Source organism: Falco peregrinus, chromosome Z (assembly GCF_023634155.1).
Source record: "Falco peregrinus isolate bFalPer1 chromosome Z, bFalPer1.pri, whole genome shotgun sequence".
NCBI lineage: Eukaryota > Metazoa > Chordata > Aves > Falconiformes > Falconidae > Falco > Falco peregrinus.
Genome location: NC_073739.1, coordinates 59,463,132 through 59,485,534, shown reverse-complemented (window position 1 = coordinate 59,485,534; position 22,403 = coordinate 59,463,132). Strand labels below are relative to the sequence as shown.

The 22,403-nt window shown below is 40.7% G+C and overlaps 1 protein-coding gene across 2 annotated transcripts in view; it reads left to right on the top strand.

The window, feature by feature from the left end:
* The first annotated feature begins 10,839 nt into the window (after window positions 1-10,839).
* The window catches only part of TBCA (tubulin folding cofactor A), a 31,579-nt gene continuing 20,015 nt past the window's right edge, over window positions 10,840-22,403 (top strand). Inside the window, exons 1-2 of one of the 2 annotated variants that reach the window (XM_055791263.1) lie at window positions 10,852-11,014; window positions 20,859-20,934. In XM_055791263.1, the coding sequence (XP_055647238.1) occupies window positions 20,921-20,934 (14 nt within the window). In that variant the 5' untranslated portion in view covers window positions 10,852-11,014; window positions 20,859-20,920. Of the gene's footprint in view, window positions 11,015-20,858; window positions 20,935-22,403 lie in introns of both variants that reach the window. The other variant, XM_055791262.1, reaches the window with a different exon arrangement.

The following is a 22,403-nucleotide window of genomic DNA, read 5'->3' as shown; positions in this document are numbered from 1 at the left end:
TTTTCATCAATTATTCTGCATTATGATTTGATCTACTTCATTCCCTGCACATTTCAGGCAAAGCATTTGCAGAGCATGAGGTTAATACATACAAGCTGCATCATGTGTATGCACTTTTCAGCTTCATGGTACAAGGTTTGAGCTATGTTCTTCTCTATTCTAACAGCAGAGTGCTTTGTTTTACTTTGTTTGTCAGAGACACACAGAGGAAAAATGTGTTGCGGGTTCTGAAAATCGAGGAATTAAACTCAAGCATTCAAAGAGCCCAGCTGTTGCTTGGGAAGTGTTACACAGAAGTTAAAAAGCTCTGAGTATTATGGATTATTACTGGCAAATGTTATCTGTGATATACTGGCAACAGAGCTGAGGGTAATCACAAACTCAGAGAACAGGTCACTTACATCATGTTATGTTTGCGTTGATTAAGGCACAGAAATCTTCATAGATCTGGGTCAATAAACACGAGAACAAGGTGCAACATTTCTTATGATTCTGGAAAGAACAGATTTAAGAGATTGTGACTGTATTTCACAGGGCTGTATCTTAGAGATCAGTGTTAGTCTTTACCTGCTCATAGTAATTTGAACTTCCAATTTTAATTAGGATTAAAAACAATGAGAAGGAAACCTTAATTTAAATAGCTGATTTTATTTTTACTTTGCATTTGTTCTTGGTAATTAATTTCATTCTCACTGACTGGCGCAATAATTAAACCAAGCTGATTTGCAACCATATTTGCAATGTGTATTTGATATATTTAAATATCTTTTTTTTATTTTATCATATAAATACATCCAGTGAGAGTGTGAGAATTACTGTTATTTGTTCAGATGCTTACATTTTACATGTATAATATCTCAGAAAAAAACAAAAGACTTTTCTAAATGATGATTTTATCTGGGGTTTGTATCAAAATGCATTGGCGTGGAAACTAAAGACAAATTTAAATGTGGAATACTGGTTTAATTAATTGTATTTAACTGTCTTAAACATACAGCACCATTTTTTTTCCTTATAAAAAGAAATGTATTTAAACTCCAGATTACTAAATGACCAAAGTGGATACACTATTTAGTGAACTGAGATATTATTTTCCGTCTCCAGGAGCTAATACTTAGATGTCTAACATGCAGATAAATGGCCAGTGAGATTATCAGAAGTGCCTGTAGGGGCTAGTGCCTCATTTCCCCTGAAGTCAATAGGAGTTAGACATTTAATCTGTAGAAGGGGTTTTGAAACTCCCACTGGTCATCTATCTCCATCTCCAGGCACCAAAATATCTTTGGAAATCTGACCCCTCACCATTAGGGTTTTGTCCATGTTACCTTCTCTGTTTGTTTTTTTTTATTCATACACTAGAAGACAAAAAAATCCCACATTTTTAGTCTTCAATCCATTTCTGAATTAGCAATGCTAATTAAATGACAAAAATATTTGTTGTATCTGCTAGGTCAGCTAAAACATCAATAAAACCAGAGGATTTTCTGTACAGTAAAACATTCGAAAAAGTACAAAAACCAGTATCAGCATCACAGTAAAGACAAAAAATGTAACACATTTATGGATCTGAAGGCAATCATTATTAAGTCCATGCTGACTTTAGAAATTTAATGTTTTTCTACTAATTCCCCAAGTAGCTTTGTTAAAGCCACTGGGTAGGAGAATCTTTCTAATATACTGAAATAATGCTGAGAAAATCTAAGCTTTTAATAGAGGTTATCAGTGTTTTAAATCTCATTTCAGTTTTATTTTTAATGCATCTAATTTTATGGCATTTTTTGGTTAAATGTAAATGTCTATGTTTAGTCTAACTTTTGAGCACATCTAGAAGTTCCCAGCAAGCACCCTGGGTGCTTGGGCTGCTGGTACGGTCACTGGGGCATTATATCTGTCCAACTAGAAACTAGCGGGGTGCTGCAGAAAGTGCTAGTGTGAAAACCATATCTACTATCTCAAAGTCTTTCATTGCCTTCTCTGATGTACTTTCAGGTGCTTCCTTATACTCAGAATGCCCTGCCTGAACTCTCTAATGGATTTAGACAGCTACATCTTTTCTTTAAAAGCCTAAATGCATCGGTGCCACTGCTTTACCGAGTAGGTCAGTGGTTTGAGCTTTCACTTTGCTTGAATTCTCTCTTCGGTCAAGGAAGGTCTCCTGAAACAGAGCCCATAAGGCCAGGTAAGTGGGGACTTTCTAAGATGGGAGCTCTCCCTAATCCATCTGCTCAGGTTTTACCATTTTGCATATTAATATTTTCCCAGAGGGAAGTGACCTAACCACTTGGTTGCATTGTCATTCTTCTTTCTCTGCTTCAATCACATGGGATTATTACAGCAAACATGAAGTTGCACTAACAGGAGAAAAAGTTTTTTCCATGCCTAATATTTTCTGTGCTCCCACCACGGATGGTTTCCTGGCAGGAGAAACTGCAAATTGACCCACATTCTTCTAAATCCAAGGCAGTTGTGGTTAAGCTGCAGACTAGAACCAGCAGCAAATAATCACTCCAGAGATGATGAAGGGACAGAAAGCCTTGCTGGGGTTCCTAAACTAGGCATGCTGTGTATGGTCAGCGCTGAGGTGTTTCTCTGCATGCCTAGCTGTATTTTCCCCACGGTCAGTGTTAGAAATGTGGTGCTTACACACTTTAAACACCTCCAGATTCAAAAAGCATTGAGCTGGGGGGGTGTGTGTGTGCGCGCACGCGTGTGTGCGTGTGCGTGTGTGTGTGTGTGTAAGCATTCAGGGTGGGTTCATCTCATCTAATATCAGTCATTTGTATATGATGAATCATTCAAACACTTTTAGATACTCAACTTACACAGCATAAACTGAACTCTGTTCTCATGTAAAAGAAGCCTAAGAGGCACAGACACGACACCTAATCCTGACTCAGCTTTATTTAAGAAAGACGAGACGTGCTACTAAAATATAACTCAAGTATACCTGATATTTCAAGGGCTTAGTTCCCTGTTACGCTCATGTTTTCTGCTGGATTAGGAGTGGTTGCTCCAGTATGTACTTTTACATATTTGAAATATTAGTTCTGAAAATAGAAAGGCTTTCATTCCCCACTGAAGACTAGAAATATGAAAATTCCATCAAACTGGCTTGATCAAGCTAATTTTAGCAAAATCAGTATTGCTATAATATTTACAATGTGATGGTTTTTTGTAATTATTTCTAGCATCTCCCGCATCTTGATGCCCTGTGTCTAAGAGAAAAGTAAATTGACCTCTATCTCACCTTCCTTACCCATAAAAAAACTTACTAGTCTAGGAGTAGGACTTCAGTCTGAAGTTTCTTCTCAACAGGTGCATTTTGGATTCTGCAGTTGAGTCTGCAGTACAAGAGGTTGGTTCCTTAGCTCAGGTGCATGCATGTTGGCAAGCAGACTTCTAAGGGTGGAGGGAACTACCAAGATTGTCTGGCCTAACCCCTGCACAGATTTCACCTGCTAATTTCTACACTGAGCCTTAACCTGCAGTTAAACTAACGCATATTTCACAGAAAAACATCCAATCTTAAACACCTCCATCTCCCATTGGTAATTTTCCCAGCAGTTAAATGCTCTCTACTTAAAATCTGGCCCTTTAATTCAATTCCGATTTTGTCTACTTTGAGCTTTTTGCTGTATCCTGCTGATCATTCTATCTGCTGGTTGTGAACCTGCTGCTGTCAGAAATTCCTTCTCTATGTAGACTACAGACTGACCAAATCCCTTCTTTTCTTTGCTGACTAAATACCTTTAGCTTCTTGTGCCTTGCTTCATGGGGTATGTTGTCCGGGCACTGCATCACTCCCATAGATTTGTTCCAAGCCTTGTAAGTTTTTTTTCCCATTTTAAAGTGTAGAACTGGGCATGTGATTTCAGCCAGAACCTCATTTTTTTGGCGTTTCTAGATATTAAGACTCCTACATAATATTGACAAGTCAGCATATTAATGGATGACACTGGCTCTCTGTCAGCCATGGTATTATAGCTGGGCTTATATTCAGCTGGTTAGCCATCACAACCCAACAGTTCCTTTCCAGGGTTACTGGTTTCCAAGTCTGACTTATATTCTTTGCTCCTACATGCATGATCCTGGCTTTTCCAGCATTGAAATTACATATTTTGAATTAGTTTATTTCACCCAGCAATCCAAATTGCTTTACAGAACTAATCTGTTCTTATTCCTTACAATGTCAACAACATTTCTGCCAGCAGCAGCCTTTACTAGCTATTATTTCATACTTCCTCTCAGGTGATTAATAAATACATTGAATAGCTTAGTCCTGCTGAACAGATTCCTACAAGAACTCATCAGAAACTCCTACATTATGATAATTACCCAATTACAAAACATCCTATTTCCAAACTATTTAAAATGTGCTAAACTGATACTGTATAGTGCTAAACTTTAATCACAAGGCAGTGTGATTTCATGCCAGTTGCTTTACAGTGTCAAGCTATATCATGACAGTGTGTTTATCTCTGTCAATAAAGATTGCTGTCCTATTAAAAGCATACATTTTTGATGTCCCTTAGACTTTGTAAACACTGCCTCATCTTGATGCTGCAGTCTACAGATATATTTTCCTTTTTTACTGACTCATGAGAAGCTTTCAGAACACCACATCCAGCACCATAAGGGATATTAGCATGATCTGCCTGTTTGGTGCCAGCTACTTTGCAGTCCTTCACCTTTGCGTGCTAGCAACATGTTCCTGTCTGCTAAACACTGGCAAAGATTGTTTCTTCATTGGAGAATATTGTCCTGAGTGCTCAGCCTCTAGTAAGAATTGCAGTTTTCAGATGTGGCCAAAAAATGGAAGAACCCCCTTTGCTGGCATTTAAACTTTGCACTGAAGCATGTGATCAGTCAAACCCACACAGATGTCAGTTGATGTCTGTGAGTTTCACGGTTTTGCTTTGTATTGTACCACAGAAAGGATTCAATTAAAAATCAAGTTAATAACTTAGGAATCCAGCAGGCACTGAAGACTAGTTTCAAGACATCTATTTCAAAAGTCTTTAAAAAATCCTGAATCTTTCTAATGACTCAGGGTGAGATAAATAAGCAAATGTGTAAGTATATATAAATACATAAAATCTACCTCTGTTTTTCTGGGTTTGTTTTGAAAGAGATTGATCACATGCAGGATTATTCTGTGAGTTTTTTAAAATTCAGATTTGAATTTAATCTTCCACTAGACATTTTATTATATCCAGTTATTGTCAAATCAATAATTCATTTTATTTCATTTCAATGAGAATCACTTACATTGTTACTTTTATTTTAAAATAAACTATCAATTAAAACAGAAAATCTGCCTCCAAGGTAGGATAAAAGAGAGCAGCCAATATAAGGTTAGTGACAGGTTCATAATCAAAGCCCCTCTCTCTATTGAGAAATAAACACTTGTAAGGATTCTCAGTGTGTTTTACAGTCTTAATGGCTGTCAGGTCTCCCTTGATTGACCCTGAATAAAATCTAACTGGGGGTGACAAAAAAATATGTCCATCAACTTTGCTCATGCATTACAACATAAAAATTGACTGGAGTCATTGACTACAGGTAGCAATGAGCAAAACTACACAAGATAAATACTCTGGTTTGTGGATACTCATTCACTCCACTTTCGTCTGCCACCTTGATTTTTGGATTGGGCATTCATGGATAAAAAGTAGGTGATCTGAAAAAATCGTGTGTGTCTTTTAAAAGACAGTATCATGTTATGTTACTCCCTTCACAGAAATTTATGTTACATGGTGTTAGACCATGGGCTAAGCTTAATGTAACATGATGCATTAAAAACTGCACATCATGATTGTAATGTGTGTCAGAACAATGAATTGTTATATCACATATCTCTTCATTTGTAGGTAGGGGACCCATGGAAATCATTCGCAAAGGGATATATTCTCCTTTTGATGCATGCACATAAATCCCTTTTTCTCTCACTGCTTCTAGCTCTTCACCTAATGGTTGATCTAAGCTAGGAAAAACTGCTTTTAAAAAGCCTTGAGTTAGCTAAAAAGGTTTGAATTGTAGCTTAGCATTTATTATAGGCACAGTTTAACCCTGAAAACTGTATGAGAGGGCTGTTTTGTAACCTGTGCTCCCCAGTAGTGTCATATTTGAGGAATCACCATTGCTGCCTTCTCTACGCAGGGTAAATTGTACTGTCACTATAACTTTACTGAAGATGAGTAGGTTTCCTTCTGATTTTACACCACCACATCCCAGTGGGCTACTTCCCTTTCACAAAAGCATAGATGAAATCAGAATCTGTCCCGGTGGTGTTTGGAGAAGGTACAAAGGCAGAAATGGGAGCAGTCTTTGCCCACAACTCTTTTCAGCTTCTGCCTGGTGTCTCCTTCTTCCTTTTCCTAACATCCCAAAGTAATCAAGCCTCTCCTGTAAGAAAACACAGCCCCCACTTGATTCACCATGTTCCATAGGTATCTCACAAACTCTGCAGCAACAACCCTTTTTATCCTTTTCCCAGCCCATGGCCTGTGCTACTTGCCTCTATTTGTGGCATTGCATTTTTGGGGGGATATTTGTGGAAGATCATTTTGACTGGTGATGATCACTTCATAAGAAAGTGGGTCAAGAGGTCTATGCTATAAGGAATACTGATACTATGTTGTATGCTCAGAACCAGGGAAATTCATTCTTGTGCGCGTAAAAGGCGCCTAACTTTGTGCTGGCCAGCTGTACATAGGTTAATTTTATCTACTGAATATATAAGAAAAATGAAGGAGACACTACTAACTTCTATTCAAAATCTAATCTTATTTATGTAGTACCCTTTAGAGAGGCTGAATAAAATTTGCTTTTCCTACAAAAAAGATAAAATTTGAAGACTAAATGATTTCCACATTTTGTTTTATCATAAATGAAAATGAAATTATATTCAAACCGCACAGATGGTTTTAATGGGTAAACAAAATAGTATAAAAGCTCATTGAGCATTTACTTATTAAAGTAATGCTCTTAGTCCTCAGCTGAAGCAAATGTATATTGGGCACGGCTGTGGCCATGGGTTTTCCAAGTTGTCTAAAAAACTGGTAGTGGACAAGACGATCGAAATGGAAGCTGGGGGTTAGTAGACTTTAGAGGTGACTGCACCTTCTCCTGCAAGGTATGCTCTGACCTCAGCAGCATGGGTGGAAGTGGCATACCTCTGATTTGAACTGTATCAGCTGACAAATATTTTGGCTTTATAGTCCAAACAAACCAGTGGTGTAGCACAAAACAGCTCCACAGCAACAGCCCTGTTATTTCAGATACTCCCTCACTAAAGCTAAGGAAATTAATTTAAAAGGGAGGAAGGGATATGATGAGAATACAGGAATACAGGACTCACAAGACTTACTATTTGCACAGCTTGCAAGTTGTGTGTTTCTTCAGAGTAGTCTTTAATGGAGAGACATTAACTGGGAATTGCTAATAACAGAGGCACTTGTGGCATACTGCAATGCTTTTGAGTCTGATCTTTTCTTGTGACGAAGCATATGTGTGGCATTAACTTCTTAAGCTGGTCTTTCACAGAGAATATTATGAATTGTAGGAAGTGCTTTGCAGCCTGGGTGCTCCCTTGAATGCAAATTGGGTGCACTATGAACATTTCAGATTAAACGTCTATTACATAGTTGTTTATGCGTGCAGAGGGATCTGAGCTCATCAGGCTGATTAGCTGCTTCCAGTCCTTCGTTCTTCAGCGAAATGGGAATAAGCAGTAGTCACTATGTTGCTCTTATCCGGAAGAAATAAATAAGACTTAGCTGGATTCTTTAAACAGAAGGCATAGTACATTGGCAGTGGCAAATACACCCACTCAAGTAAATTTGTGCAAAACATGTAACAAACTGCCTTGGAAATATTCCTTATGTGGAGCCAAATGAAAGCCGAGATGACCTGATGACAGTGGTCAGAGGAGAGGAAGTCATATTCGCAGCAGCTGCAGCTTCGCACGTGAAATGCTGGGAAGGAGCAATACAGGAGAACACATAAAGATATGTGTGAGTGTTGCACATGCAGAATGACTTGCTCCGTATGTCTGAATAGCTAGAGCATCAGCAAATTACGTTTAGGTACCTGCCTCTATGCGACAGTGTGCACGTAATGACTTAGGGCTAATAGACCCTACGAAAAACCTTCAACTAGATGCAACACAAGCAGAATGCTGCCAGAATTCATTGAAGAATCAACAGTTTCTGTACCATCCAAAACGTACAGTAGGATTCACAATTTTCATAATGGAGTGTATCCGTATCTGGTGTAATGTCACAAATTCACATGGAAACACATCTACCACTGACCAGGCTAGAATTTGTTTCAAAGTTGTTCTGGCAAAAACAAAAAAAACCCCTTTCATTAAAAAAGGAATATCTGTCCTGGAAGGCATTAGACATACTTTCTTGGACATCCAGATATCCAGACCTTTAGAAATAAAATTATTATTTTTTAAAGTGTTAATTTGTAATTTTCAGGTACTAATATAAACTTGTATGAATAATGAAGCAGATCATGCTTTTAGACATATTTTACAATATAGTTCAGCATCCACCAGTAACACTCCTTTCAAGTTATCGTCATATGTGCTTACATATGAACTCAGATTTGGTGTATTATCATCTGTTTAGTTATATGAATTAGCTGTAAGAAAACGATTGCATTCTATTCTAAAATTCAGTAGCTGAGCCTAAACACTGTCAGTGATATGAGTTAATGCTTCAGGGCCAGAAATAAAGCATTTGTAGCACTTGAAAACAAGAGTTACTTTTCTTAATACTGCTGCTTCTAGGCAATTTTTATTTTTGTACTGTTATTTGTTGTTGGCCTTCTCACTTATGGAACAACTATGTCAAATATAGAAATGACATTGAAGACTATTTTTTGAAAAAATAACTGATGTCTAGGTGCATGGCAGTAACGTAGCTTTCCTTGCAGTGGTCTGTATTTTCAAAGCCTATGTAGCATTATGGTGCTGCCTCAGAATTGTTTAGAGAACAGCTTCAGCCCCAGCATGACTTTATACAGCTTTCTGAAGCCAGGTTACTAAGATTTCAGTTTCTGTCAAAGTAAGGGGCTGCATTTTCCCTTGTGCCTGCCAGAATGATGCTCTCCCTCCTCCTCCAGCACTGGCGATGGCAGCTTTGCATATCAAAGATATAACACACCTGTGAACTCATCTCCAGGTCATAGTCATTCATGGGGTTATAGACGCTGGTGATTTTGAGACCTGCACCTCCCTGCAGAGAAAACCGGCTGAGCCAAGGTTGTGTTTGGGCTGGCCTGGCTCGCAGGTCCCCAGGGAGGCTCGCTGGGCTCTGTGACGGTCCTCCCGTGTAGGTAAGACACAGCTCTGCAGACCTGAGTGATCTTGGCCCTCCCTATGTCATGTCCAAATGGGGCCCAATGGTGCCAGCCGCATTCCCACAGCTGCTGGCTAATGACCTGTAGCTGGCATGTTGCCAGAAGTGACATGACATCCCCTGCAGCCAGTTTTTCTCAAGAGATGTTGGTCACTGGCAGTGTCCAGTCAGGGCAAGCAACTAACAGGAAAAAGGATGCAGAAGAGAAAAAGGGCTCTGCAGGCCTTTCTGAGCAGTACTCCCCTGAAACTATATCTATCTTTCTTATGTATTCATTAAAGCTATTTTTTCCTTACTTACTGATTTAAATACTCACTCAGGAGAAGTTCTTTCAAACACAGACCCAGAGGAATTTTTTTTAAGAATCTGACCCCTTAAACGTTTAGCCTCAGCTAAATATAATCATGAAGGAAAACAGCCCCTGAACGAGTTGTAACCAGTTGAAGTCAGTTGTAACTTGAGGACCGAGCTGCCCATGCTAATATTGCCTCTTTATTTGTTTCTACCAGTTAGCTGATGCCAAGGGGACAGACAGGTTCTTCCAGAGGTCCTTGGCAGAATGATAACAGCACTAAGTCATAGTTACAATTAAAGCTTTATTTTCTTAACAGGATTTTACGATTAGTATAGCACAGAATTTATGATTGGAATGCCACAGGACTTCTACAAGCAGAATCGGTGTAGTATAATCTATAAGTAGCATAACACAGAATTTTGTAACACAACTTATGGTTCTTAACCACCCAGACCCACTGCAGATTGGGTTGGATGCTAGTACGTGGTTTGCCGTATCAGTATGACAATCATAATCAGGACTGAAGAATCATATAAAAGGAGTCACTGTCCTCAGTGGAAGCAGGTGACAGTGGAGGTGTCCCTGGCCACCAAGGGGTCCCGGGCCACACTGTCCAGCGGCAGTTCTGGACCAGGTTCCTCCTTAGGACTTGCAATTGCTTGGTTTCACAGGCTGTGCCCTGGGTGCTCTTGCCTGTCCCTGTTCTGTGGTGGGACCACCACCACCAGGCGGGCCACGTGTCTAGGACCTTTGAAGGAAGACAGGAAAAGGAGTAACTGGCCTGGTGCCCAGGAGCCTTCGAGGTAGCTGAGGGGAAGATACACCTCTCTGGTTTGTCTGCTTGGCGCACAGCACCTCCCGCGCCTGGTAACGCGGGGAAAGGGAAGGCACGCTCAGCCCACCATGTCCCAGGGAATGGCTGCTTGCCGTGTAACATGGCGTGAGCCACGATAACCGCGTTACCAGGGGTCGGGATCCGGCGACGCTGGTCGCACCCCACCCCCTGCCACCGTCGCTGTGCCGGCCGTGCCACCTCAGAAGCATTCCTGTGCCGCACCCGAGGCGACCGGCACCGGTGACCTCAGGGGCGCCGCCACCCCCCTCGCCCGCCCTGCGGGGACGGCGCCACGCCGCGGCCTGGCGGCAGGGGGGAGCGCGGGTCCCCGCCCCGCTGCCGGTGGTGCCGCACGGCGCATGCGCGGCGCCGGGCTGCGGAGTCACGGTGCTGCGTTGCGGCGTCACGACGCCGCGCCGTCCCCTCCGAACCTGCGCCGCTGGTGTCCAGCTCCCCAGCCATGGCTGACCCGCGCCTGAGGAAAATCAAGATCAAAACCGGCGTCGTGAGACGGTGAGTGCGCGCCGGCGAGGGGAGGGCGCCGCGGCCTCCGCCTGGGCCGCTGGGGGCGGCCGCCCTGCTGCGAGCCCCGCCGCACTGGGCGCAGGGAGGGCCCTGCCGCCGCCGCCGCCGAGGGCTCCGCCGGGCCGGGTCGGGCCGGGCCGGGCCGAGCGTCGCCGGTGGTCCGTGCTGCGGGCCGCCGGGGTGGCGGCGGTGTCGTTGCTCTGGGTGGGGCTGCTGGAGTTTGGGGGGGACGCGGCCCTGGCGCTGCCGGCTCCGCCCGCGCCGGGGGCAGGCCCGTCCTTCCCGGGGCCCTTAACGGCGTGTGTTCGGTGTCGTTGGGGTTGTTGGGGCGCCACGCTGGGACACCGTGCCGAGGCACCGAGTCTTTACCGAAACAACTGTTAAACGGGTTATTTCTGATTTGCATGTTCGAACTGCAAAACCGGTGGTAGATCCATCACCCGAGTCTCGATTTTGCCAAGTTCTAACACAAGCTTAATTTTCAAGAAAAATTGCAGTTTATCTGTCTGAATCTCTCTTCTTGTGACCAAACCCGCAAGGCTTTGGTGTAGAGTATTTGGTCACAGTGGGGTGTTGTGGTTTAACCATGCAGCTGCTCGCTTCCCCCCAGGTGGGATGGGGGAGAGGATCGGAAGGGCAGAAGTGGGAGAGCCTCTGGGTTGAGGCAAAGGCAGTTTAATAGATAAAGCAAAAGCACCTGCGCACAATCAAAGCAAAACAGGGAATTCACTCACCACTTCCCATGGGCAGGCAGGTGTTCGGCCATCCCCAGGAAAGCCAGGCTTTATCACACGTAATGGTTACTCGGGAAGATAAACACCATCACTCCAAATGTCCCCCCCCTTCCTCCTTTTCACTCAGCTTTACATACTCATCATGATGTCGTATAGTATGGAATATCCCTTTGATCAGTTGGGGTCAGCTGTCCTGCCTGTGCCCCCTCCCAATGTCTGGTGCCTCGTCAGCCCCCTCACCAGCAGGGCCTGGGAAACGTGGGAAGCCCTTGACTTAACATAAACATTACTAACCAACAGCTTAAAAACATCAGTGTGCTGTCAGCATTGTTCTCACACCAAATCCAAAACACAGCACTGCACCAGCTACTAAGAAGGAAATTAACTCTATGCCAGTTGAAAGCAGGAGAGGGGATTATTAAAGCTGTACCCTACAAAAACTGCACTGGCTGAGGCAGAAACAGGAATTAGTATGTGTGCCAGATTGGGGTGTTAAATAATCCAGTTTCATAAAATCAAATTTGTGTTTTGACTTACCCAGTTTCAGTTAGAAGACTGACAGTAAGATGGACACACTTTCTAGTACCTGATGAGCTTTGGAAGATTGGACTTGAAGATTAGAAAAGTGTAATGGATGCAGATTTATCACTCTGTTTATGCTAGATAGAGGCACTTTTGAATTCTAGGCTCCAAGTGGGAAGCAGTTCTGAAGTACTGCTTCAAGCAAGAATTTGGTTATATGATTGTAAGGATCTGTTTCCTGTCACTATATAGGGCATGCAAGTCATGAACTTGTGAGTTATTTTTAAGCTAGGTAGTGTCAGTGTGGTGGTGACTGCCTTTTACTTTAGGTCCCTTTCATGACTTGTGTTATGGTTGTTATGGTTACTGGCTTTGCTGGACAGGAGCATTCTAAATGTCCTCTGTTGTGCTTTGTGCTAGTTTTTATAGACAAAGTATTCTGAGGTCTGGGGAAAATAGGATTACTTAGATTAACTTTTTTTCAGTCTGTATTCTTTTTATTAGCTGAAAGTGTAACTTACTTGTCTAGAGACTTTTGAGACAGCTGTTGTATCTAATAAGAAATAATTTTACTCTGGAATTTGTAGAAGTTTCACTACTGGCCTGTTGCTGCTATTAGATAGCTTTACTGAGAGAACTGCATGGTAGTACTGACTAGCATTTCAGGTGACCATTGCTTAATGATAAATCATCACAGAAGTTACCTGAACAGGCTTTTTTTTTCATGTTCATAGGTTGGGGAAGACTGAGGGAAAAGCCTTTACTAGGCAATGAACAACTGGGTGGAGACCCCAGCAGAGCTGGTGAGGCCTGCATGTTCACGTGGTGAATGGTGTACCATGTGGCTGTGTCCCCTTGGACCTAATGATGGCCTGATGATGCCAGCATGGTTATGCAGATAACTGCATGTAGAGCTAGCTCAGTGTCTGTATGCTACTGTCCATAGTAGTACTTCTAGCTCTGAGATTAGCTTGCGTGTTCTTTTTCTCCATTGCTCTGCTTCTGCAGTCTAAGTGAGTCTGGGAAAGCTGCGGAGGAGATTAAAATTTAGTAGTGTTTGTTGTCCTGTATGTGGGTGATTTCTTTACTGCTTAGCGTGGCTCTTCTGTTTGTTCACTTGATTTATGGAAATCCATGCATGCCGGTTTTGATTTTGTTACAAGCTGGTTGCATCCAAGTTCCAGAGTAGGTTGCTTCAATTCTCACTGGATATTAGTGCATTTAGAGTGATACTAGCACTGTTCAAATTATATACAGTAAAATTAGTGTAGGCAAAGCTTATGATGTTTCTGCTTTGTTTCTAATAGCACCCTTTCTCTAATGTTATACCCACCTTTTTGCCAGCTCCCTAGGTTTTAAGGCCACTGGCTCTATTTGGTAGTGGGGAGGGGACAAATTCAAGCAAGTCATCCGCATCGCAGATCGTTTGTTGAGAGGAGTATGATGTTGATTGTTTTGTACTTCTCAGAATCTGCATCTAGAAATTCATATAAAAAAATCAATGTCCTGGCTTTTCTTCGTTGTTTTGTGCTCCACATTTTATCTGAATTTACTGCATATGGTGTGTTTTACATGTGTTGAATAGTTTTTTCTTTGTTATCCTAAGACTGGCTTTAGCCATCTCTCAGGGTTTTATTCCTTTGACCAATATTTGAGTATTGGTGAGTTGTTTATAGCACCAGCACAGTTCTGCGCTTCCTTGTGCCTGCATTTTCAAGAGCTCTGCTATCATCCCATGCTCCTGCTGTCGTCAGATTTGATCTCTTACGCCGCTTTTTATATTCTAAGTCAGACATACCTCATTTTTGTTAGTAACAAAGTCAATACAATAGTGTTATACTGCACAATGGTGCAAAGCTGAGCAAAAATTAAAACAAAGCAGGTAATTGTCACCTAGTCATAATAGTGGTTACAGTTAAACAAGTAAACAAAGCTCTAGGCTGGCCAAGACAAGTCCAGGCAAAGTCTGACTACTCCTGAGAACTACTTTGTGAGCCTAATAGAAATCCTGTCACCTCTTAAAAGCAATGCTTAATAAGTTACGGTATGTTTTAGGGTTATTGTATAGGTGGGTATTCCTCTGAGCTGAAACAATTTCCACTTGTGACAAGAGACGTCTTGGTGTTGGTCCATGATGTCGTAAGCTAATCCAGATCTAAGGGACTATGTGACAGCCTCCTCCTTTGTTCCCTGCACAAAAATAATGTTTATATTATAAATATAATTTATTTATAAATAATTTATTATTTACAATATAAATAATAGTAAAAATAATTATCAATAAAAAGTAAAGTTATTTTGAAGGATGAGGCTTGCCTGGACTAGCTCACAACACACAACTCTATGTGTTTTAGGGCTAGTACAAAGAAAGGGATGAAAGCTTTTGGGGAAATGATACAAGTGCAGTCAACAGGATTCAGATATGCTTTTGAAGAACGGCTGTGTGAATAAGCAAGTAAACTTAGCTTGGTTTTGTGTGATAACAATATGCACATCTACAGTTACTCTGCAGCAGCTGGCATACTGTAAGCGAAAGTAACTTAGAAAAAAAAAAAAGAGAAGGTGGCAGAGAAAAGGAGTTATCTTACACTCTGTGTGTGTGAGATAGTAGAGCAGCAGCTCCCACTTCTGTGACAGCTGCACGCAGATACAAGAAGAGGTATGGCTCTGTCCCATTCCACCCTTCCTTCTCCAACTAGAAGCCTAGTTATGTACTCTCTACTACAGCGGGCATGCAAGTGACTTGAGTCAACTTAGGAACATTAACACTGCCCTCTTATTTTGGACTAGAACAGCTATATAGATGTTTATTTCTGGTGTGTGACACAACTCGTGTAGAAGCTTATTAAACATGCCATAAAGAGACTGACTTAACACTTCAATTACTTTTCCTTAGTTTTTCCTGTGTTTGCAGTCTAGAAAAGTACTTGAATTTAGCCTCTAACACTGATTTTCAAGCACACTCAATGCTCAGGCTATGAGACTGTATCAAAAAAGGTAAGGATCAAGAACCATTAGGTTGTATCAAACTTTTTTGACATTTCATTTGTCTTTCTTTTAATCATCTGCTGTAGCACATTCTTTTTTTCTCATTAGTTACCCAACTCATCACTTTTTTTCAGGCTAAGAACAAAGCAGCTGTTCTGCTTTGGGATTTTTTTAGCTGTACGTCATAAATTCTTTGTGTACCCCTCTCGAGACTGTATTGTAGGTCATGGGTACTTCACTTGCCTTCATGTTTCTTACATTGCTGTGTAGCAGTGAAAGAAATTTAAACTAGGAATGGGGAGAACCTCTTGCGTTTTTTGACAGATCTGGTAGCCAGGCTCTTGGTTATTGCATACTTTCATTAGCTTGTCATTCAGGAAAAGTAGATTTGATGAGCATGAATAGTAACGTTTGCTGTATTTGTGGCCTAACAAGCAGTACTTCTGGTTTAATCACTTCAAAATAGTCTTACTCTCAGTAAATCCAAACTCAGACAAACTGCTGGATAGTGAGGAAATTGAGCAGAAAAAAACTTCAAGAAATATCCTACTCTCATTTCAGATTGGCGATGATTTTAAAAACTACTGCAAACAAAGTAAGTTGGGTCATGTGAAAATAGCACTGACATTTGCCCAGTTTCCGACTGATTAAGTGGAAGTGACACCAGGAGATTAGAATGAGACTAAGACAATTCACATTGCAATTGTGTTAGTTTAACTTTAACAATCTTTTAACACTCTTGTTTAAATGTGGCTGACATACCATAATTACAAATCTACAAGCCTTGATTATAGAATTTTACATCATGAACCTATGGGGAAAGTGTATTGATTTTTGTGAAGCAGCTCTTTTTTAAAACCACCTTTCTAAAACCATGGAATCTTCCCAGGATCATTCTTTTGCCTGTTCCACTGGTGTTGATACTGTTTTTCTCTTTGTAAAATATCATACATTGTCAAGGAATTTACACTATGGTATTTATTTTTTCCCCAAGCACAGAAAGTTTTGCAAGTTACACAGAACTGTTGGTCTATTTTGAAATACAGATTTAAACAGTTCTTTTAAATGGAATTGTTTTACTGGTGAGTTCAGGATACACTGTACAAGTGAAGCATGAAGAGCTGCAGAGAATGCAGATGTTCTTTTTGCTGTATGTTGATTCTACTGGTAATTCAAGCACAAAAATACTTCGCTTTCTTGGTTGCTCAAGAAATTTGCCATTTCTGGTGTAAGTCACAAATTTTCTCAATCTTCTGACCACCATATGAGTTATAGGTACTTTCTTGCTTGTTTCCCATTAGCCATAGGCACTAGCTCCAATTCATAGCATCAGTATATTGATAAGAAACTCATATCTCCTTTCTTCATTCTCATTATAATTAGAAGATTGCATGTAACAACTGCTTCTTAGCTCGGTTAATAGGAAAGGCTGGGATATCTTGCATGGGTATTGCGGAATGATCTGCAGAGCTGCTCAGCTATACTGAGTCAGCATGATAAAGCGATTTAGTGTGTGTTCACTGCACATCCAAGAGCTCAGGGATTCAGGACAGTGAATATATTGCAGGCACTGTTGGATACAAGCTGACTCTATCCAAATTACATAACCCTTCTTAGAGTGCTGGAGCATTGTGCATCTGTTGTCTAGGGTTGTCACCAGCTCAGTCCTGGAGTCTTAACCTTGGCTTCAGTACTAGCCAGATGTGGTGGTTGTGGTCCAGAGCTGCTTAGATATGTCTTAAGTACCTTCTGCAGTGCTCCTGGCATCAGGGTCAGGTACCAAAAATCCTGAATTGGCCCTCCATATGAAGGCCCCTTCAGTCTTTTAGCCTTATTAACTTAGTCTCTGTCCCACATAAAAAACTGCTTTATGTCAACTGGCCGAGAAAGAGTGCACCTGCGTTTACGTAGTGCTGTCTGAGTTAACATCTGTGGCATACGTAGTCACCAACCCAGATAATTAGTTGAAGGGTAATTGCAAATTGAGTGTAGTAAGAGACAAACTACTTGTTTGAAGGAGTTCCTATTTCCCTGTGTTTTTTAAAGCATGTTTTCTTTGAAACTCCAGGAATACCAAAGAGTACCCACACATCTTAAAAAGCTGTGAGAAGAAGACGGTGGTTGCTCTGGAAATTGTATAGTGTGGTGGTGTTTGGGGTTTCTTTAAATGTTTTTGATTTCATTTGTTTTACCTTTTTAAGCAGACCTAAACACTTACTCCTTTTCAGAAGAATTTCACAAACTTAAATGAGTAATAGTCAGATCCTTAAAAAGTTGCCTCCTTTGCATTCCTTCCTCCATCCCATTTACCTCTTCTAAAAGAAAAAAATCAAAGCCTTTAGTGAAATGCGTCGTTCTGGCATCTCAGGTTTTTTTGTGTTTACAATTATCTTCTGCCCCCTGAGGCAAAACTCTCTTGTTTATGTCCATGATGATCATAGTAATCTACTGATGTCATCATCTTAATTGGCAAAACTATGTTGCACACCAGGTTTTATCACTGTAGGTGTCGGTAGTGATGCAATATTAAGGAAGAAGGATTTTTTTTTTTTATTTGGGCAAGAACATGTGGCTTTGTAACCTTAAATTCTTTAAGCAGTCTTTCAAAAGTTTGGAAATGCAGTAGTCACAGTTGTTTGGCAACTCCAGTTTGGTGACATTATGTATATTGTAGTACTGTTGTCTTGGGTTTGATCATACAATGCTATCTTCATGGCATTCTTACTCATGGCATGGAGCCATATAATCACTTAGGTGGGTAAAGCAATCATTTTGTGCTGAATTAGACTGTGGATCTATGGGAAAACAAACGAAAAAAGAGTGTTAAAGTTATGGTAGTGCTTTCTGTGTGAAAGATGAGTTACAACTGCACTAACAATCATAATCCATCCTGGCTTGACTTTCAAGTATCACTAAATTATATGTATCACATAGGTGGAAATCTCATTCAGGATCAGGAGGTCCATCGTATTTTCTTTAAACTATATTTATTCTCTTTCCTGATGCATTGTGAATTGTCTACACGCGACTTGTTCTATGTAATTTTGCTCATTGCTGTAATGCTTCCAGTTGGTTATCGCCAGTTGTGGGGGAGGGGCAGGCAGGGGAGGAAGTGTTTTCTATGCTTTTTCTACAAAACGGAGGTCTTGACTGAAGATGATGGCTAGGTCCTGGAAGGGAAAATGAAGTGGAGTTCTGTGGTAACCAGAATTGTTGCCACAACAGAAGCCCCATTTCTTATTCCTGCTTCTTTAGAGGTGAAGTTCTCAGGCTCCTTAGCATTTACAACTTTTAACTTCTGTCCCATTCTATTCCATGTCATTCTCTTCCCAAATTTTTGCCAGAGCCTCTTCAGGATGGGCTGATAAACCTTTCACCTCTCTCCAACTCTTGCCTTCAGCCCATCATAAATGCTCTTTCAGTTCTCATGATGGAGCAGTCTTTCACTTCTTTGCCCCTGACCATCCCAGGTGCTTTTTGCAGTACCTTGGCAAAATCTTGATCCCCAGCCAGCATCTTCTGCTTTCTGAGTAGTCCATAACTTAAAAGCTTTCATCCTGGTTGCATCTACTGGATTCTTTCATTCCTCTATCCCCCTCCATGCTCCCACTGTCTGCTGGCATTCAGGGGTGCCCTAGTCATGCAGACTTTCTCAGCAGGGCAAAAAAGAGAACTTCAGTTGTTGCTATGGCAAGGTTTTAAAAAAATCTGTATGAATGTATTGCAAGAACAGGGAAATAACTGTTGAGAGGCAAGGAGAGAATGTAAAAGCCTTGGAGATTGAGACATCTCTAGTAACAGATGCTATAAAAAACCTAAAAGTAATTTTTATTTTTGAAAATTTTTTTAATTGAAAAAATAATTTTCTGACATAAGAAAATCCTGTAACTGATTTTCACAGTAGTAATCCCTGACAAAAGCCAGGCTTGCAAAGTTAACCTGAAACGTCATGGTAACTCAGTTCTGTAAGGTATGGATGTGGGAGGGGCTAAAAATTATGCATATACTTCTGTAGGTTTACATCTTGACTCTTGAAAGAGAAAGTTTATCTTTCGTGATGTTACTGTCGCTATCAAGAAAATAAATGCATCAACTTGAGATCCTGTCCAAATCCAAAAGTAGTCACTCATGACTAAGGAAATGTGGCAGCTCATGATAACTGTGTCAAGTATTGTATTTCTTTCTTCCTTCCTTCATCTTCGTTCCTTGACTTTTCCTCTTTGGCCCCGGTCTGTAATGTGTGTGCTTATGTAGCCTTAGTGAACCCAAGAATACATGTAAGTAATTTGCAGACTTGGGACCTAGTCTTTTAAGCTCTGCAGGTAGTGATTAGTGTATGCCAGTGTTACTGCAGTTGTTGAATTACTTGTGCTCTAATTGTGCATAGTGTTAATACATGGAATTTATTATACTACAGCCAAAAAAAAAAAAAAAGCTGTACCCTGTACAGTTACACTATTATGAATTTTTAGGTTTCAACTAAGTCAGCATAGATACTTCATTATCTAGTCAATACATGCTGTCTGCTTTGGGGTTTCTGTGTGCTTAGGCTGAATCCATGGCATATTAGCATATACCGTGGTTAATAGTAACAATAGTTTTGAAAAGATGCATGTCCTTTCAATAGTGAAGCTAAACAGTAGGAAAATTGAGAAATTCCCTCTCATCATCTTCAGAGCTCCACTGAGCTTGCTCAGTCCAGCCAGGGAAGTGTTACTTGTGTTGATTTTTCTAATGCTAGAGAACAGTCTTTATTGGGTGGCTTAAGCACATAGGTGTCACTGTAGCTCAGGTAGAACCTGGTTTGTTGACAATTGCTGTAGGTTGGGGGAGACATACAAAGAGTAGTAGCGTGTGCTTGCGCTGTCCTTGTGCCATTTTTACCATTTTTATTCTACGCATCCACTGGTAGTTCCTGCCTGTGACTGTGGCTCAGGAAGGCGTTAAGAGGAAGACAGAAACTGCAGAGGATCTGAACTTCATTATGCGTTTGGAAAACTGATGTTGTGCATACTTTTTTCATCTGTCAACCTTCAGATAAACTGTGTGCCCTTCCTGTGATCAGAGAGGTAGATCTACTTGCTGCTGCTAATGGTGCAGCTGCAGATGACGACACTAGCATTGATGTATAAGAACCAGGGTAGGAACATAGGTGTCTTTGAGGAGCGAGAAAGGAAGGGGGATTTGGAGCTTTTTCAGCAGCAGCCAGTAGTTAGAACAGTAGAAACCACTCACAGCTCTGTGCCTAAATAAACTAGGAGTGAAGTCCCTTGAGAAATCAGTATCATCCTAAATACAGGGGTCCTGTTTCCCTCTCTCTCTGTCCAGTTCTGTGGTCTCTGGTACTAGTCAAACTTCTTACTGAGCTCACTCAATTTGCTTAACCCACGACAAAAACTAACAGCTTCTTTTTTTTCTTACTGTGCTAATTTGTTGCTGTTTGGTGAACTGAGTTGGCCCATAGAGGGATTGTTTCAGTATTAGTGCTGGCAAAGATGTATGCTTGGGGTGTCGGGGGAGAAGACCTCTGTTCAGCAGTGGTCGCTTTTTGTCTGTCTGTAACCATCTTGTGTTACTTTGCTCTTCAGCTTGGGAAGCTGAAGTCAGGAAGAGGAAGTGAGTGGAAGACAAATGAGGAAGTAAATCCATAATGGTATGGAAAAGGTACCCAAGGAACTACTTTTTTGTTTGTTTGTTTTTGTTTTCACTTCTGCCTTAGGGTTCTCTGAAGCCCTTTGAGCTTATCTGAGTTTGGTCTGCATCTTTAGATAATAAAACTGTGCTTTTAACAATCAATTTCACAATTTGCGTGTACTGTGTAAAGTGGTGTGAAAGTCAAATGTGTAAAGGATTTTATAAAGGGCAGTAGCCTCGGCCAGGAGCTTACCTATTGCCTGTTAAACACTGATGGTTTAGTTTTGTTCTTCAGTGTTGAAAAGTCCTTAACTTGATTTCTAGAGGCAGGTATACTACAGGAAGTGTCACTTTAGGCTTGAATTGTTTCTTATACTCTTTCCTTAGTAGGTAACTGCTGGCTGGCACTGGACACAGGTCCAGAATAATTGGACCTTATGTTTCTGCTTCTTAATTTTGAAAAGCTGCGAGAAGCTAGTAAAATACTATTTTGTTTGGGTAATCTTTTCCCTGTTTCTAGGGCTGTAGACTTCTGCTTCAGGGTCCATGAACAATAACTAAGGAAAACAGCTTATTGCCATTAGATTTAAACCAGGAATAAGGGAGTCTTCAGTTCCATTGAACATTTATATAGAGTTCTGAAGGTGAAAAGACCTATTATAAATGGAGACTTGAAGTATGAGAATAAGCTATTCTAATTTGTGTGCAGTTGCTTGTCAGTTTTTACATATTTAACTTTGGGTATCAAGGATAGGAAAGATGAGAATTTTTGGTCAGTAGATTTATTTTAAAAGGGGGAAAATGAAAGGAAAATTTCAGTCACTAGTTGTTGTCTTAACTAGCAGGAGCTTTGAATCAAAAGCTCTCACATACTTCCTGATGGTCCACAGAACTGTCATACTTGCTAGAAAGCAGAATGAGATGTGGAAACAGTAACAATTTATTAAAAAATGAAACTTCCTTAGAGATTTTGCATTTTTTTAACATCTGACCCAACTGCAAAATATTTTACCATTATTTTAGATTGTGACTGTCTCTTTGTAATTTTTAAATAATTCTTTATAGCAATGCTGTTAATTTAAAAAAAAAAACACCACATTGCTGTCTTAAAATTTGAGGCCTTATTTTGAAATCTGGGAAAAAGACTGAAGTGTGAAGAAAGAACTTTATGGCCAAAGGGCATACTGAATGAATGTAGAGAATATTACAGATACATGATGACTTTGAATGTTTGGATCTTTTGTAGACTTCTTGAGCAAAACTGGACTTGAGAAGGTTTCTCTCTGCTTTTCAAAGACTTTTCTGCATCTTGTAGGTGGTGTAAGGAAGTACTTAACTGCTTGCAGAACAGATCAACCTTACAGGTACATAGAGGAAGACTTTTGGCCCATTTAGGAACTTGTGAATGTTAGGTATACAGTAACAAATGAAGCCTTTGTTTTGTTTGGCTGTTTGATCACAAGAATATCTTCAAGACTTCCAAAGAATATTTTTGTACA